Source organism: Drosophila montana, unplaced genomic scaffold (genome assembly GCF_035044405.1).
Source record: "Drosophila montana isolate Dmon_TW-CO22-7 unplaced genomic scaffold, ASM3504440v1 contig_3848_1, whole genome shotgun sequence".
In the NCBI taxonomy this organism is placed as follows: domain Eukaryota; kingdom Metazoa; phylum Arthropoda; class Insecta; order Diptera; family Drosophilidae; genus Drosophila; species Drosophila montana.
Window position 1 is genome coordinate 2,708,719 of NW_026998720.1, and position 16,681 is coordinate 2,725,399.

Below are 16,681 nucleotides of genomic sequence, written 5' to 3' on the forward strand. Positions count from 1 at the left end.
TCCCACAGAGTTGTAATTAGCTACTTTCAAAAGTTGAGCCTTATCATTTGGTATAACATACTATATATAGTTTCGGACTCTAAGCACAGAAGTAAATAGAGAATACACTCTTCATTCATAGTGTGGGGCAAAGGAATGGTAACTGCAATTCGGCTCTGAGTACAGGGAATCTCCTAGTCGGGCACACCCAACTAGGCTCCTCTTAGTTGTTTTATGTATCATTTCAGTTGCAGGCCACGTACGTGGTGTCCATCTATTGTTAAAGAGCATTAAATACGCTGACAGCTTTCAAATGCAAACGCAACCATTACAGATATCTTCTTCATGGATACATTTGTATGTACGGACACACGCACACACACACGCACACAATCACAACTAGTTACATATTGTTATGAGTGTCCAACATGGCGTATGATATGCGTGTCTTCTTTGATTTGAGATGAAACCGGAGAGATAAGCAATGTCGGAAACAAGTTTTTATGTTAGTTTTTGCTACTTTATATAGATATACTTCTTATATACTATATATTATATTATATACTATAAATCTATATAATATACCTATATATTGCTTCCGTTCAGGCTGAACCATGGTCTCGTTTCAAAGTTTGGTTCATGAACCGTCTTTACATTTAGATTCGTATTTTAAATAAGTTTTAGATATTTACGTCATTTTTCTATTACTATATTGGGCTTATGTAGTTTAATGGCTTACAAATTGTTAGCTGTTCTATTAATTATAAATAAATAAATAAAATAGCTAAAAATATCATAAATTCACATTAGCATATTTTAAATGTTATCCATGCTGAAATTCAACAATGGCTACTGCCGAGCATTGCAATTTATTATTCATGATGCATTTAATAAAAGCCAAATAAAACCTATAATCAGGCTCCCAGTCTAATTGTGTATTACCACACCTATACACCCTCTACAAAAAGATATAATTTGGTAGGGTATCATAAATTTCAACAGCTGTATGTCACCGTTGTTACAGACAGCTGTTGAGGAGCTACTTATAATTGTTTGCATTAATTTTGAACTCTAAAACAGGGTATCTGTTCATCGCACACTTTGTTGAAAAGGCCTAAACGGAATTCATGTGATTTTATTTTAAGCTCTCATAATTATTGTTTATTAAAATTAATTTTCAACATTTCTGGCAGCTAGTTTGCAGCTCAGATTTGTAATTCGTTTATTGTTTTTAGTTTTCAGTTTCTAGTGGGGGAATGCTAGAAATCAAATTAAATTACACGAACTCTGCTCTGCAGTATTATTTTAGTTTTTATACCCTGAACCAATTAAAAATGGATAAAAAGGGTGTTATGTATTTGTGCAAATGTATATAACAGGCAGAAGGAAGCATCTCCGACCCCATAAAGTATATATATTCTTGATCAGCATCAACAGCCGAGTCGATCTAGCCATGTCCGTCTGTCCGTCCGTCCGTCTGTCCGTATGTATGAACGCAAGGATCTCAGAACCTTTAAGAACCTATTAAGATCGGCTAAGAAACACAATAGTTATGTGCGCACGTGTTAGCAGCAGCTAGCGCAAATTCCAAGAAATTCTGTATACATGTACACACACACATTTAGGCGCGTCTGCTTTGAATTCTATCAACAGCATTGCAATTGCGATTGTACTGTTTTCGGTGTTGCTAATTTAATCGGTTTTTTTCTCATCTAAACTGAATTATTGGTGTGGCTCTTGAATAAAGGCGGCGGCAAGTGCTGCGGTTAATTGCGAGTTCGAGCCCAGCCAAGGGAACAATTTTTTTTCTTATTTTAATTTTTCTTTATTACTACTAAAGCAAACGAAAGCGTAGCACGAGCTGCATTTGGTGGTGGAAGAAGAGGGCTCAGGGTATCCCCTAGTCGGGAGGTCCCGACTAGAACCTCTTACTTGTTTTTTGCTGTATTATATGTGTATTTGTTGCGTTTGGAGATTTTGTTATATTTAAGCAGGTGTAAACAACTAAATCCGATAATAATTTATTGCTTACTAAAATATTTGGCAAAATGCTTTGCTACAAAAATATGATATTACCAAGTTTTAGGTGTTTATTTTATGAATAGAAATTGATAAGTTGGTATTCGATTAACATTTGTAATTGTCCCTTTTCATCTGCAAAATAGATAACGTTTTAAACAAAAGCAATTAGGATATGTCTCGGATTCTAAACTTAAAATTTGGAAACTTAGAGCGTGTTATAATTGTCCCATGAAATGTGTAACGCTTATAAGATGAAGTCCACATACCACATACCACATTATATATTAAAATATAGATCAATACCCAAATTGATATATCAATATTGCCTTGTACATCTGTACGTCCACTCCATGCAAGCTAGTCTTGTAGTGTTAAGCCCATCGTCACAAGACTTCTTCTTTCTATTGCAGGTGAACATACATATATCGAAATTCCACTGGATCGGACCGCTATATCATATAGCTACTTAAGAAACAATCGTTCATTAAACAAAAATCGTTCAAAAACAAGAATGTTTTTCATAAAATTTTTACCAAATTTATTTGTTTTTTCTAACCTCGAATGTGAGACAAATCTTATTTCGAACGATCGGTCGAAAAATAGGATTTTGAACAACAATCATTTTTGTTTTAAAAAGATATTTTAACCAATATCAGTAAGCGATCGAAATATTTATTTGAGAAATTCTCCATTTTTCGAGATCTTTTTTTGTTTTAGCAATTACCTGTGACACGCTTCTTTTAACATATCTTTTAATATATTATCATGCTTCTATATGAACAATCGGACGAAAATAAGCCTTTTGACTATATGTCTACACGGGCATTTAAGCTCTATATTGCTTGCTTGCTCTTTTTTTTTGTTCCCAGAAGAGAGAGAGAAAGAGGCAGAGAGATATGAGAGATATGAGAAGTGTAAGGTATTGGCTCCTGGTCACCCCGGTCATCATACACATAAACTAGTATAGCGCGACAAGAGTGTGTAACTTTTACAAACTGTGTGTGTTTTTTCGTTTGACTTGCGACATATTTCGAAATTATTTGCCTGGTCACGTTTTATTGTTAATTTTAACAAATTTTGCGAACTGATATCAAATTTAACGATGCCCCATGACGTTGCAGGCAGCACTGGAACTGGTCCTGTGGCAACACTCCTGGGCCCTGCCTGACAATGACAAAAAAGCAAACACAGGCGCGGAGAGAGACACGTTTTAAATATTTGGCTGGATGGCACATATTTTGTTATAGGCCGGTATGGGCTTTGTGCCCTTTGCATCGTATATATCTCTGGGTGAATGTGTGTGGACACACAACACACTCACACACACACACACTAACAGACACACACTCTCCACAAAGCTGGGGCTTGTTGAATATTTAACGGTTTTAAAACATTTGTTACATTTCTTTTTCTTTCTTATTTTGTGACGGAGTCTGCGGAGTTGGGTTTTTATTGTTTTGGTTATCAACGCTCAGCGCTTTTAAAAAATTCAATTGCGGTCGGAAGTCGTCGCACACACATAAACTGTGAGCCCCCATCCCTTACCCACTCGCCAACCCCTCCTTCCACAGCCGTTGGTCGACTTGCCCAGCAACGACAATTTACATTTAAAGGGCGATAAAAAAGCGATACAAATTCGAAATTCTAGACTGCCCCCAAAAAGCTGGACTCTAGTGGACCGCTGCACCTCGCCTTAATGATGCTCTGCCATCGACGTGTTCCTATAGATATATATGTATATATATATATAAATGTATATACATATATATGTGTCTGCATATATTTCCCACTGGGTTGGACAGAGGTCTCACGCTTGCCATTTGCGGAAAATGTAAATTTAAATTCTTTTCAATTGTTACTGTTGTTGTTCTATTTGCACTTTGGCACAAATACTCGACGCCTTGGCCACACACCACACAACAACAACAATTACAACAACAACAACAACAACAGCAATAACAAAAACAGCATTGGTTAACATACGTTAGACCTCATGTCCTTTTGGGAATCCTCCGTCTATGGCAGCAGCATTGTCATTGTCCTTGCCTTTTGCGGCTTGGTTTACTTTGCTTGATTTTTATTTTTATTGCTACAAGTCCTTTAAATATTTAATGCATGCCCTGACATCAGCATATTTTGCACCAGACTTATGCAGCATAATGGACAAATTATTATTTGACAAATTTTCAGTTATTGGAATTGTAATTAATTTTGGGCAAAGTCTTTTTAAAGATTGTCTCCAAATAACGAGGGCCTGCTGAAAATAAATCGGCCTGGACAAGAAGCAATGTTAGCAACTAGGTTATAGATCGTGTACCTTTATACTTCGCACCAATTGAAAAGAAGTAAAGTGGGTAAAATGGTTTTGTGCAAATGTATTCAACCGGTTGTAGGAGCCCGTAATCCATTTAGCCTCTAGTCTCAGAGTCTGTAAAAGTTGGCGACTAGATACTTTAAATTAATATCTTCATATGCCATAGCTGAAAGAGGTTATCGTTTGCTATCTTCTCCCATTTTCTTAATATTTATAACTATCGATTTTGAGACCTGCTTTTTGAAGTAGAATGCGAACAACATAGAATCTATATCTACTAAACGTAGGCTCTTGTATTGTATATAAAGATTAGGAATACTTCACTTTTGGCTACCTTGCACGTATTCCCCACGCAAAAAATCATTTTGAAAGGAGCGGTCGCTTTGTACGCTTAGTTATATACACACATATTCTAGCCATATTTAAGCACAGGATTTTAAACAGCCAGTTTATCAAGAATACATCTCCCACACGACATGTGTGTCATATGTTTTTTGTTTTCGACAATATTTGCATTCATGGAAGCTGAATGCGAGATGAATGGTCACAGCAAAAAAAAAACTCGATTGTATAACCGTTTCAAAGCAGTATTATTATATAAAATAAAATAATAATATATTAATTGACCTACGCTACGAGTTGGTTCCCCACATAACGTATTTTGAGGAGCTTGTCATATTATATTGTGAATAGGAGAACGCGTGTATTGCTCAAAGAGACTATATAGACAAAAGGAAATGAAATTTTTTCCAATAATAAACGTTTTTGGGTGGCCAATTACTTTTTGGCCTGCCTTTGAAAGTATACCCGACTGACAAGTTCAAATTTTGCCTAAAAATCCGGGCTAAGTAAATTATGGTTGGGCCCCTCCTTGGGGATATTTTGCCAATTTCCGTAGTGACAAAATCAGATAATTTACAACGCCGTCAATCTTTATCGCTGCCATTGCAGTCGGCTGGACGCACAGCAACAGCAGTGGGCGTGGCCAGGGGCCTATATTTTCACATGACGCCCCGATAAGCAAGTGCAAATCAGTTGCCAATGCAACGGGGAAAGAAAGAGGGAAATGCGAAAAGCTTGAAATCATTTGATTTTCTGCTGCATTTACTTGGCGAGTTTCGCCTATTTTCTATTTTCTATTTGCCATTCGGCCATCTTTTTGTACGTATTTTATTTGTCGATTAACTGCTTTTAGCCGACTTCGTTGGCGCATTTGATGCCGTGCCAAGTGGGCAGTGCCAAATGTGTTATCGGCCCTCAAAACGTTGCCCCCAAAATTCCAGTTGACTGCAAATGAACTCTCGACCGCATGCGACAACGTTGCGCCCACATTATTGAAAAACTTACCTTGCCTTGATTTATGGGCAATGATCGAAAACGTATTCTATAGAATTGAACAAAGAGGATCTGTATTCGAATACTTATCTAGTTATTTGTTAGCGAAGTAGCCTGTGCTATTAAAATAAAAACACAAAAGAACGGCTAGCTTTGTCGAGCCGAAGATTAAATACACTTATAGCCTTGGCTTACGACCAAGCATACATGCGGGGAATATTGCTGCGTTCGGCAAATATATCTCGAAAAAGCGATCCGCATTTAATAATATTTTAATCATGTGTCGGGAGCATTTTAGAGCTCGAGGTTGCCAGGTTTGGTAAAACAAGAACTTAGTTTTAGACCGATCAATCCTACGACAGCTATATGATATAGTCTTTCGGTCCGGTTAGACCGATCAGTCCTACGACAGCTATATGATATAGTCGTTCGGTCCGGCCTGTTCTGCAATATGTACTGCCCACAACAGTAATAATGATAATGATAAAGATAATATTAATAATAACACAAAATAAACATTAATAATAAACATAATAATAATAATGATAATAATATTAGCATAATATAATATTTAAAATAATAATAATAGTATATTCGGTATGTATCTTAAAGGACCCTTTTTCTTCATAGAGGACGAAAATCGTAGCAATTAAGTTTGCTTGACTACAAATCAAATGCCATCGATTCATATTTCATGCTCCAATTGGCAGCCTCTTCCTTCCACTCCCATTCCACACCCCACACCCCACTTGAAGCTATGGCTGTAATTGCCGGGCACGCATTTTAATCAAATCACAAATTTACGACACATTTCTCGATTGAAGCAGAAAAATTCTGCGATTCTGCAGCACCCTGATCTGCCTCCCTTCGAGCATCCCTGCGCCAATCCCTGCTCGTTTTTTTTTTTTATCAAAAATCTGTTTTGCGTTTAGAATTTTGCAGCTGCTGCAAATATGGCGGATGAACGGCGTGCCCGCGCCCACCCACAGCTTCTCATACATGCAAATGGCACAATGAAACAATAAAATTGTGCATTGAGATGCAGTCGGAGTTGGAGGATGCCCTGGCGACGGGGGTGGCACTACGTAATGCTTCGTGTAATTTATGCAGCGCGGCAAAGCAACTAAAATGCAAAATGCGTGAAGATTTTGCAACCGAACTGACGAGCCATGCAAATTGATGTGCTGCTTGAATGTTGCCGCTGTTGCACAGAGAAATTATGCTACAACATTTTTAAGCTGCTTAAACCACTGTGCTGGAATTTGGTACATTTGTTATTATTTTACTTAATAGCATTAACAACTGTGGCCCTAGGTGTAGCGAATACTACATCAGCCCAGGGTTCAAGCTCGGCTTCGCACTGTTTAGTTGAGCAGCTCAGACACCGATAAATACCTAGTAGAAAAGTTCTATGAATCCATATTTACCATCCGTTCGGCCTTAAATTCATTTCCACGAATGTTTCACACTTTTCACAAAATCCACCCATTCTGTGTGAAAAATGGGAGTCAAAGTTTTGAATTTGTTTTGATTGGCGTCAAACAAATGTCTACATTACAACTAAATGAAGAAGAGTTTCTGAGATTTTGAAAATTCAACCTGTAACTGTGGAAAAAAGGAGATAAACAGTTAAGTTAAATATTTTGATAATTATTGGGTCAGCTTTAAAATCATTTTCAAATATCTTTGTAAGATTAAGTGTAGTTAGACTTAAACTCTCCACATATACAGCCCTACCTCAAATCGTTCCTATTGAGCCTATAAATTGTCACACAAAATGTGCTGATAAAATGTTGACTTTAAATTCACTTTACATTGTGCCGAGTTAATGACACAATGCAAATGACACTTAGACTTGACCACAAGGCATCTAGAGTCTGGGGTCAGGGTATTCGGTGTCAGTTACATTTTTGTGGCTTGTGGCTTTTGTTATGATATTCCCCGACACCTTATTGTAAGCAAATTCTTGTTGTTTGTTGTGCGAGTGTGTGCGTGTGAGAGTGTGCGTGCAGCAGAGTGCGGTATTAGGTCTGGAATTTAGGCACATAGCCAAAATGACAACCACTCAAAATTAAAGCCATAATGCTCAGCTCTGGATGTCAGTGTCAGGCCCGGTTGCAGGCTGAGGCCAGCTCCATATCTGACTGCGACTTGGGCCAGGCTCCTGCTGCTGCTCCTGTTCACAGTTAACTCGATGGCGTCGTGGAAACGCGAATGCTGCTAACTACGTGTCCCCAATTCTCGAAACGCCCTTAAGTCCTTAGACAACAGCCCCAAAACTGGCGTCCATCAAATGCGAGCGAGCGCCAATTTTGACTGCCATCTAGCGGAATCCGAGCTGGGGCATCTTCTGTGAGGGAAGTGTTGCCACTTTTGTTGCTGCCGCTGCAGCTTTTGTTGACATGGCTTTTGCGGCATTGTCGCAGCGGATGTCACATGTTGTACGCTGCACATGTGTGCCGCCATGTGTGCGTGTCTGTGTGTGTGGGAGGCTGTCATTTAGAGTTTCGTTTGGCTCTTCTTTTGCATGATACTTTTTGGCATTTGGCTTCAGCTTCGCACTTGCAGCTTGTCGCTTAATTATGTGAGCCTTGAGGTGGCAAAAAGTAGTTGACACTTTGACATGAGCCTCACTAAGTTGACAATGGCTGCGAGAGTGTGTGTGTGTGATTGAGAGACTGTGCAGGGCTTAGGTTGGCGAAAAATGCTAAGCATAGAGAAGCCATTAGACAAACATTCCAAATGGGCACTCAGCCGGAAGTGCATCAGAATATTTCATCAAATAATTAAATTTATTTTCCCACTCTTTTATGACTAAGACAGCAGGTTTGATGGTATCTTTTGGTTGGGCTTGTTTGAATTAGTTACTTAATTTAAATATGATTTAATGCCGTACAGGGTAAGTGAGCTATCCATGTTATCCGAACTTGGAGGTTCGAATCCCCGATCCGGGCTTAGTTATACTGATTGTGTAACGACTATTAAGGAATAAATATTTAAGTAACTAAAAATTAGAGACATTTAAGATAAATGAATTGTTTATGTAACACAGTTATTTAAGGAATTGAACAACTGAGTCCGAGGTTCAAGTCCCCAACTTTGGGTATGAGGTATAAGTAAGGTTAATAATTGTGGTGTTTACTAAAGAATACCAGTAAAAATATTAAATAAATTGGTATAAATATCATCTAAGCTAAATGAGTTGTCATGCAATTGAACAGTAAAGTTGAAGGTTCGAGTCCCCGACTTTATTAAGCGAAAGTCTAGGGTAGAATTCACTGCTATTAGCTAGGATAATTTAATTTAATTTAATAATAATATTAATATTAACAGCAATAATAATACTAATAGTAATAATAATAAAAATAATGATAAAAATAATAATAATAATAATTAAAATAATAATTATAATAATAATAATAATAATAATAATAATAATAATAATAACATTAAAAAATAATAATAATAATAATAATAATAATAATAATAATAATAATCATGATTATAGTAATAATAATTATAATAATAATAAACATAATAACAATAATCATATTAATAATACTGAAGGGAATATAACCTTTTTCCTCTAGTAGTGTTCTGTTGCGTTTCTCAATAGTTCTTCGAATATACAAATCTTTTAAGCCAGGACAACATTTTGATTTCCTTAAGTGCATTCATTTGGTTATTATTGAGAATCGTAGGATAATCATTATTTGCATTGGCCCGCTTGTAATACTTTCTAAACTTCAATCATCAGTTCCAATTTGTTTGACAGTTTCTGTTATATTTCTGTTTTTTCTTTAGCCAACAAGTGCCGCTGACAATTGTCAAGCTCTGAATTTCATCCAAAGTGTAATGGAATAAAATATTAATAATCAAGAGAACTTTTGCAAAGTGACTATCATCAAGCTAAAGGCAGCTTGAAACTTGGACTGGGCCAGCGCAGGACAACAGGCATCAGCGGCAGGACATCAGGCATCAGGCATCTATAATTCCTTGCGCTCAAACAAACTTGGGCACAACTGTACTGGCCATCCGGCAGAGCTGAGCTGAGCTGAACTGAACAGATCTGAGCTGAGCTGACAGTTTGTCGGACTTTTGCCTTTCAGTTGTCCAGCTGTCCCGCGTGCGTTTTACAATTTGTTAATTACTGCAAAATGAACTTTCCCACTGATGAGCCGAGAGTCGAGCTGCTGCAGTGCTTTGACTTGAGCAAACAGCAGCAGCAGCTGCTGCAGCTTCCTGCGCAGCCGAGGGGCGTCCATATCGGGGAGGAGTTCGAGGCTGTTGAACGTCTGCTGACAATGTTTTCAGCGCTGCGCTTCCCGCGCTTTGCTTGTCATCATTGTTGCGTTCCGTCAATCCACCACCCATTGCGCTGTCACGCCCCCACCCCCGACCCGCTGCTCACTAATGCGGTTTGTTTTAGCAATTTTTTTTTTGTTTTTTTGTTGTGTGCTTCGTTATTTCATGTTTTGTTTTACATTCTGTCGCTTTTTATGCAATCTGCAGCGTTCCACGCGCCACTTGCCGCCCTCCGTCCGCCGCTTGCTGCTTGCCACATCGAAGCAAAGCGGAGCGGCGCAGAACAAACAATGTTGCAACGCGGCCTCGCTGCCAAGCCCAAACAAGCTTGAGACCGCGACCACGACGTTTCACGTCCACATCGCAATTTTTCATTTTTAGCCAGCCTCGGTCCAGACAGGCCAGAGTCGGGCCAAGCAAAGACTCGCCATAGGGCCAGCTCATTCATTACCAGAAAGAGAGAGAGAGAGATAGAGGCCCCTTGTCCTTGTGGGTACACAGTGTACACCAAGTCCTGCTCGCAGCGGCTGCAATCGCCGCCTGTACATCATCCAGGCGCACGCTTTGCCTCCGTCCGTCCGTCCGCCCGTCCATCCGTCCGTTTGGCGTGCCTTCCTTCCGTTTCATTGCCAGTTGCAGACGCAGCCACAGCCCAGTATCCTTCCGCATGATGACACTGTTTTTGGCGGCCGCAGCTATCCAGTCTTCGCATCCAGAACGTTGCCAACGTTGGCCGCGCTGCTGGCCTCATTTAACTTGTAATTACGCTTGAGCAAAAATCAAAGTGGCTCAAGTTGCCAGACAGCCAGCCGGACCAGCTAGACAGCCAGACCCGGCCAGAGCCAGCCAGAACCCGCCTGGTCACTGCTGTTGTCCTCGCGCAGCTCCTGGGCGTGGGTGAGTCCTGAGTTTCCCGTTGGCAGCCGTGACAACCGCAGCCATCAACCAACCCCCCACCGCTCCCAGCCTGCGCAATTTCTTTGTTGTATTTTTCGGTTTTCTTTTGGCCGCCAATTTGAGCAGCATAAAATATTTAAAGTCTCGCTTGCCGCTGATTATTACCGCATACCCTTTACGCCAAGCCACGCCCTCCGCCCAGCCAGCCGTCTCCCTGGGTGACAGCGGTGTTCCCCGAGCGTCACAGCGTCAACTTGGGGACACATCTCGGGCACAGCTACCAGCCGCCTCAAGCCCTCAACATGCACAACTTTAGCCAAAGTTAAATTTTTGCCGAATTTGCGGCAGCTCGTGCGCCTAACCCTTTTTTTATATACCCTGCACCCAATTAAAATGGGAAAAGGGGATAGAATGGTTATGAGCAAATTTATGTCACAGGCAAAATAAAGCGTTTTCCAGAAAGTATATTTATTTTCTGGATCAGCATCAAGAGCGGAGTAGATTGAACTCCGTAGATCCTTCTATTTTAGAAAAAGATCATATTTATTTTAAGTTAACGATAACTTTTCCTCTCTCCACGGAATCGATCAAAATCGATATCGATTTCTTCGTTTCTATCTTATTCAAGACTGGGACACCAAAATTATGAAGTACATCTTTAGACACCTCTTCCTGCTCTCCCAAATAAATCTCATCTGGTAAAAAAAAGAAAAATATAAAATAATAATAAACTTGGAAGCATCACAGGGTATTTCCCATTCCAGCACTGTCGACTTTAGCTGGGTGTTTTTTTGAGTTTTCGTTTTTTTGGTTTATTTTGTGTACTGTTTTTCTGAGCGACTTCTACGCACTTCCGCTTGGGTTTGGGTTCGGGTTTGGGTCCTAAGTCTTGTTTGAGTGTGTCCAAAACGATGTGCTGAATTGTTGGCTGGGCTTTTAGTACATAATTTATAGCAAAACCTGTGCATAAACAGCTTAAATTATGTGCCAGCCTCTAGGAGCTCAGGTCTCAGGTGATAAGAACCAGCTCGGATTAATTTCAATGCTCGTGTTTCTCAGAAGCAAAATTATAGCCAATCCCAAAGTACCGAAATTTGTATACTCTAACGACAGTGAACAACTTATACAAGTGAAGAAGCTAATTAGGTGAGTTTTACCGAGATATTTGCTATAAGTTATACTTTAATAAAACTCTTGTTCTCATTGATTGTTTTTATGTTCGCGCTAGGTACATGATTAATTTTAAGACCGAGAAAACTACTTTTTATTAAAGTAAGCAAACGGAGAGGCATTCAATGTATTATCTTATCAACATATATAAAGTAAACTTTAAGAGTTAATGCAATGTGGAAAGTCTCATCAATGTGTATACATTTATAAAATAGTATTAAGACACAGAAAAATGAACGAAACCTGAAAAAAGCACGAAGCAGTTCAATTAATAAGAAGAATTGCATGAAAACCCATACAGAACTGATAGGAAAAAGCAGAATATGCCAAAAGAAAAATAAAACTGAAGAGAAGCTATAAAACAGCATACTGAAGAGCTGCATTATATTCACTACAAGGATAAATAGCTCAGCGTCGCTCGGCTCGAATGGTAAATGTTGATCAAAATTATTTGTGCAATTCGCACCAACTTGAGACATTCTGAAGATGCTCAAATTGCCGCATTAGCTGATTTCTTTGCATTTCTAAATATTTTTTTTGACTATTTTGTTTTTCTAAATTTACTTAATAACAAATTTAAATTTGCAGTATGACTTGAATCGGCGGCATCCAATGTGTCCGGCATCCTCCCATGTATCCGACGCTCAATCATCTAAGCCACGTAGATTCGTTCGAAACGGAACTTTCTGTAAAAATATTTCCTAGTTTTTGTATCTTCAGGTAAAAGTATTATATTGACTTCATGGATAAATAAATAAAAAAATAAAATTGAAAAACTGAAATTAAACCCAAGTCTGGGCAACATTTCAAAAGCAACCAGCTTGCATTAATCTATAAGGCTTTCGAATCGTTTGGCTGTATCTCTCAGTAAATATGGCTTAAGCCGCAAATAATCAGCAAGTGCTCCCATTTGTGGGTACATATATGAAATGCGAAAGCCATTGAAAGCCACTCATTTAGGGGGAACGGCGGCCACTTCAGCCGCAATATCAACACATTTGGGTTTTAGCCATAATGAAGTTGTTAACTTTCGGAATGCTTTGGCCATGGCAACAGAGGAGTCTCGCAAATTGGGGAGCGGCATCTAAGACCAAAACATAATCAAAACCGAATTATGTGCTTTAAATGCGTCCTTTTGCTCGTCCTTATCGTGCTGTTCCTTTTGTCGACAAACGATGTCTGAAGAGCATTCAAACTATCATTTTCCTACTTAGCCAAATGTGTGTCGCCAGTCGCCAGCAGTCTGGCTAACACACACAACACACGCACACACATACTAATAGACATGCATAAAGTAATTAGAAAAGAAAAAGAGTTGGTTGGAAAGAAAAGCAATTAGTGTCTCTCTCAATTTCTCTGCGCATAGTTGGGAGTATCTAAAGTCCACACAAACAAATATGCAACTGGCTCCAGCTCAGACTCTCTCTCCCTCTCTCTCTCTCTCTCTGTCTGTCTGTGTGTGTGTGTTAGGGTATTCTTAGTCTGGTTTCCTAGAAGTGATTAAGTCCATTTGCGCGTCGCACAAAAGCAAAGTTGGTTTAGAGCACACTGCTGGCTGCTAGCTTCAGGCCGCCCTGGCAAAGGAAGTTCATCTTCAGTATATTGGTGGCGCCACGCGGCGCATGGGGCGTATGAGTGCTGTTCGACAGACTAGTCAATGCTGTCCATTAATGCCCGTTTTTCGATATGTGTGTGTTGCGATGCAAACGAAAACAATTAACACCCAATGCCAAAATGAGCCATGGCCCGAACGCTGGACTGAAATATGTAGATGGTTGGTTAAATGGTGGCAAAATGTCTACGACCAGAAAAACTAACACAAAAGTTGAGAAGTGTTGAAGGCAGGCAAAGTTTTTTCATCAACGAAAACATTTGGAGTAGACGGTCAAGCGTCGACTGCGGAGATGAGCCACAAGTTTTGATAGACGCGAGGCGGAAGTGTGCTGAGAAAAACTTTCGGGTGGCCATTGGCCAGCGTTTTCCGGTTCGATATTGGGCATAGTGCGGCATAAAGATATATACGTATATATATATATATATATGTATATATATATATTGGTAAACAGCGCGCTGGAGCAACAAAGTAAATATCAAGTTAACGCCTGCGGCCTACAGTTGCCTGCCGCCTGCTTGCCACGAGCAGCGGACATGAAAACTAAAAGCGGAAACGGAAGTTTGCCAACGTGCAGCAGCAGAACCAGCATCAGCAGCAGCAGCAGCGGCAGGAGCATCGCTTATTGTGCGTGTGTTGCGTAGCTTCTATTTGTGTTTGCCCCTGTGTTTGTGCCTGATTGCTTTCATCAATCGAAGAGTCCAGATCCGAGTCACTTGCCAAGCAAACAAGCCTGGCGACTCAGTTCCGCATAAGGGTTTTATTATTGAAATGCCCGCATATCCGTCCAAAAGTCATGCGTTCCTTTGCTGCAGCTACTTGCTGAGTGCCGGCATATCCCTGCATCCTTGCATCACTCGCCTGTCACACTGTGCGCTGCCTTGTCAGTTTGCTACCTCAACGCTTTTTCCCATTTCCCATTTATTTTTCCAGTTGATTTAGCGCGCCTGTCGCTCCACTATTCTCTACTTCGGTGTACGTGCATTATGCATACTTCTTTTTGTTTTCGAGAGCATTTTTCTAATTTAAAAAAAAAAATACGCTGAAACTTTGTTTGACATTTATTGCCGTAGGCCAAACATTTTTAGTTTCTTCTTCTGGGCCGCGACTGCGTTCAGCAAAAATTAAAGAAGTTTTGCGCTTTCAATTTGCCTCTGGCCCGCTGGCTCGTTGTAGGCATGACAGCAGCGACAATGCACAACAAAAGAAAACAAAAATGTATAAACAGTAAAATGTATTTATGGTTAATGAAGCGTAATAAAAGCAAATACGAAAGCTCTAATTGGGTGCAACCGACTGTGTGATACTCTTCCACAGTCCAATAGCAGCTTGAAACGGGCTACTCGCTAAATTTATTAAGAGCTATTGATCTTTAGTTGAGCTCAATCTGTGGTCTTCATTCGATAAATGTAAAATATTCAGATTTTCCCCAGTGGGCAGCACGAGGTCCCGTTCCAAAATTTAATTCAGCCAGATGGACGTACCCATATACCATTTTCATTTTGTGAACGAGTATAAAAACTAAAAGAAGAATACCCAAAAAAAATTCAGCGAAATTCTTGATAAAAGAAGTGGTAAGAATTTATGCAGGCATATGCAAACACACTTTTCTAAAAATATATATTTTGAGCTCTTTTACTTTTAATAAAAGAAATATTTTTAATAAAATATTTTTCTAAAAATATAAATTTGTTTGCTTTATTTTATAATAGGAGAATTTGTTTTTTTTTTTGAACAATTCTGAAAATTTACTTATTAGGCTCATTTCTTGTAATTCTGAATCTTTTTTTTAACAAAAAAATTCCTGAAAATTGGGGAATTGTTTTGTCACGTTTTTTCAACATTAGGCACACAATACAAAATAAATATAGTAGGAAACACATCTGGTCATTTTGGAAAACGTAAGGAGTAGACGATATAATACTAAATCACGTTGATATGCCAATCAAAACATGAAAGCCCCGATAAGTGTGCCTTCTGCTGGCTTCATTAAATATTCGCTAAGAAATCAAAATTAAAGCAAATGATTCTATGTTTCAAAATTTTCAAAAATAAATTCGTTTACTAAAGATTAGAAAAAATTTTTTTAAACTTTGATGAATCGAAATTCTTATATTTAGTGCGTATATATCTATAAATAAATCCATCTGATGGGAAAGTTTTAGGGTTATCCCGAAAAACACAGCTCGATTTTTAAAGCAGAGATTTTTAGAAGTCAACATGGACAACTGCATCCGAAAAAGCCTGTTTAATTGTAAGCACATATTTTTTTTTTATTTATAAATGTATGCATATATTTAATATTTTTTTGCAAATCTTGGTAAGTGCTAGTCTGCTGCATAGTCCGGTAATATAAGACATTACAGGGCCCCCACCTCCTTTCTGGCCATGTCCTCAGCATGCGAACACCGTGGCGGCTCTTCAGCTGGCGCCACGTCCGCTGCGCCTCTAAGTATGCAACAATAACAATATTTAAAGGTATCTGCCAATTTATTTTAATGGCCGCAATTAAAGTTAATTACTCGCGTAGACAAAACGTGCAACGCGGCGCAGCAAAGACGCCGAGAGGAGCTGGCAATGGCTTTGGCGACAGCTACGGCTACGGCTACGGCTACAGCTACAGCTACGCTACAGCTGGGTGCCCGGTGAGAGCTGTGGCAGGGTCTGAGGCAGCTGGCACTTGCTTGCTGCTGGCAGCGCCCAATTAGGCATAATACGCTCGACTTGCCTGCGATGGCTGCGATGGGCCGGCGAGGGGAGAAGGTGACTAAAACTTTGAGGGCCGCCGTTTGGTCGTGTTTAATTTTGCTAATGATATTATTGCAATTGACCCTATTAGAATTCGACTGTGGCAAATGAGTCAAAATGAATATTTAGTTTTGGCTGGCACTGTAAAATATATAGAGAACGTTCTGTGTAATTGCTTGAAATGGGATATGGTTATATGACGGCTAGGCTTTGCTCTAGCTGGCATCTCGATCAATTAACTCGAATGCCTAAGCCTTTAAGTCAGCCCCTTGGCTTAGCGCAGTTAATTGCAGGGCGCA

General features: G+C 39.4%; 1 protein-coding gene across 1 annotated transcript in view; it reads right to left on the reverse strand.

Moving 5' to 3' along the window:
* beat-Vc (beaten path Vc) overlaps positions 1–10,049 on the reverse strand; it is a 66,521-nt gene extending 56,472 nt beyond the window's left edge. Inside the window, exon 1 of the mRNA XM_064696537.1 lies at positions 9,228–10,049. Coding sequence (XP_064552607.1) covers positions 9,228–9,324 — 97 coding nt within the window. The 5' untranslated portion in view covers positions 9,325–10,049. The remainder of the gene's footprint in view (positions 1–9,227) is intronic.
* Between the last annotated feature and the right edge of the window lie 6,632 nt (positions 10,050–16,681).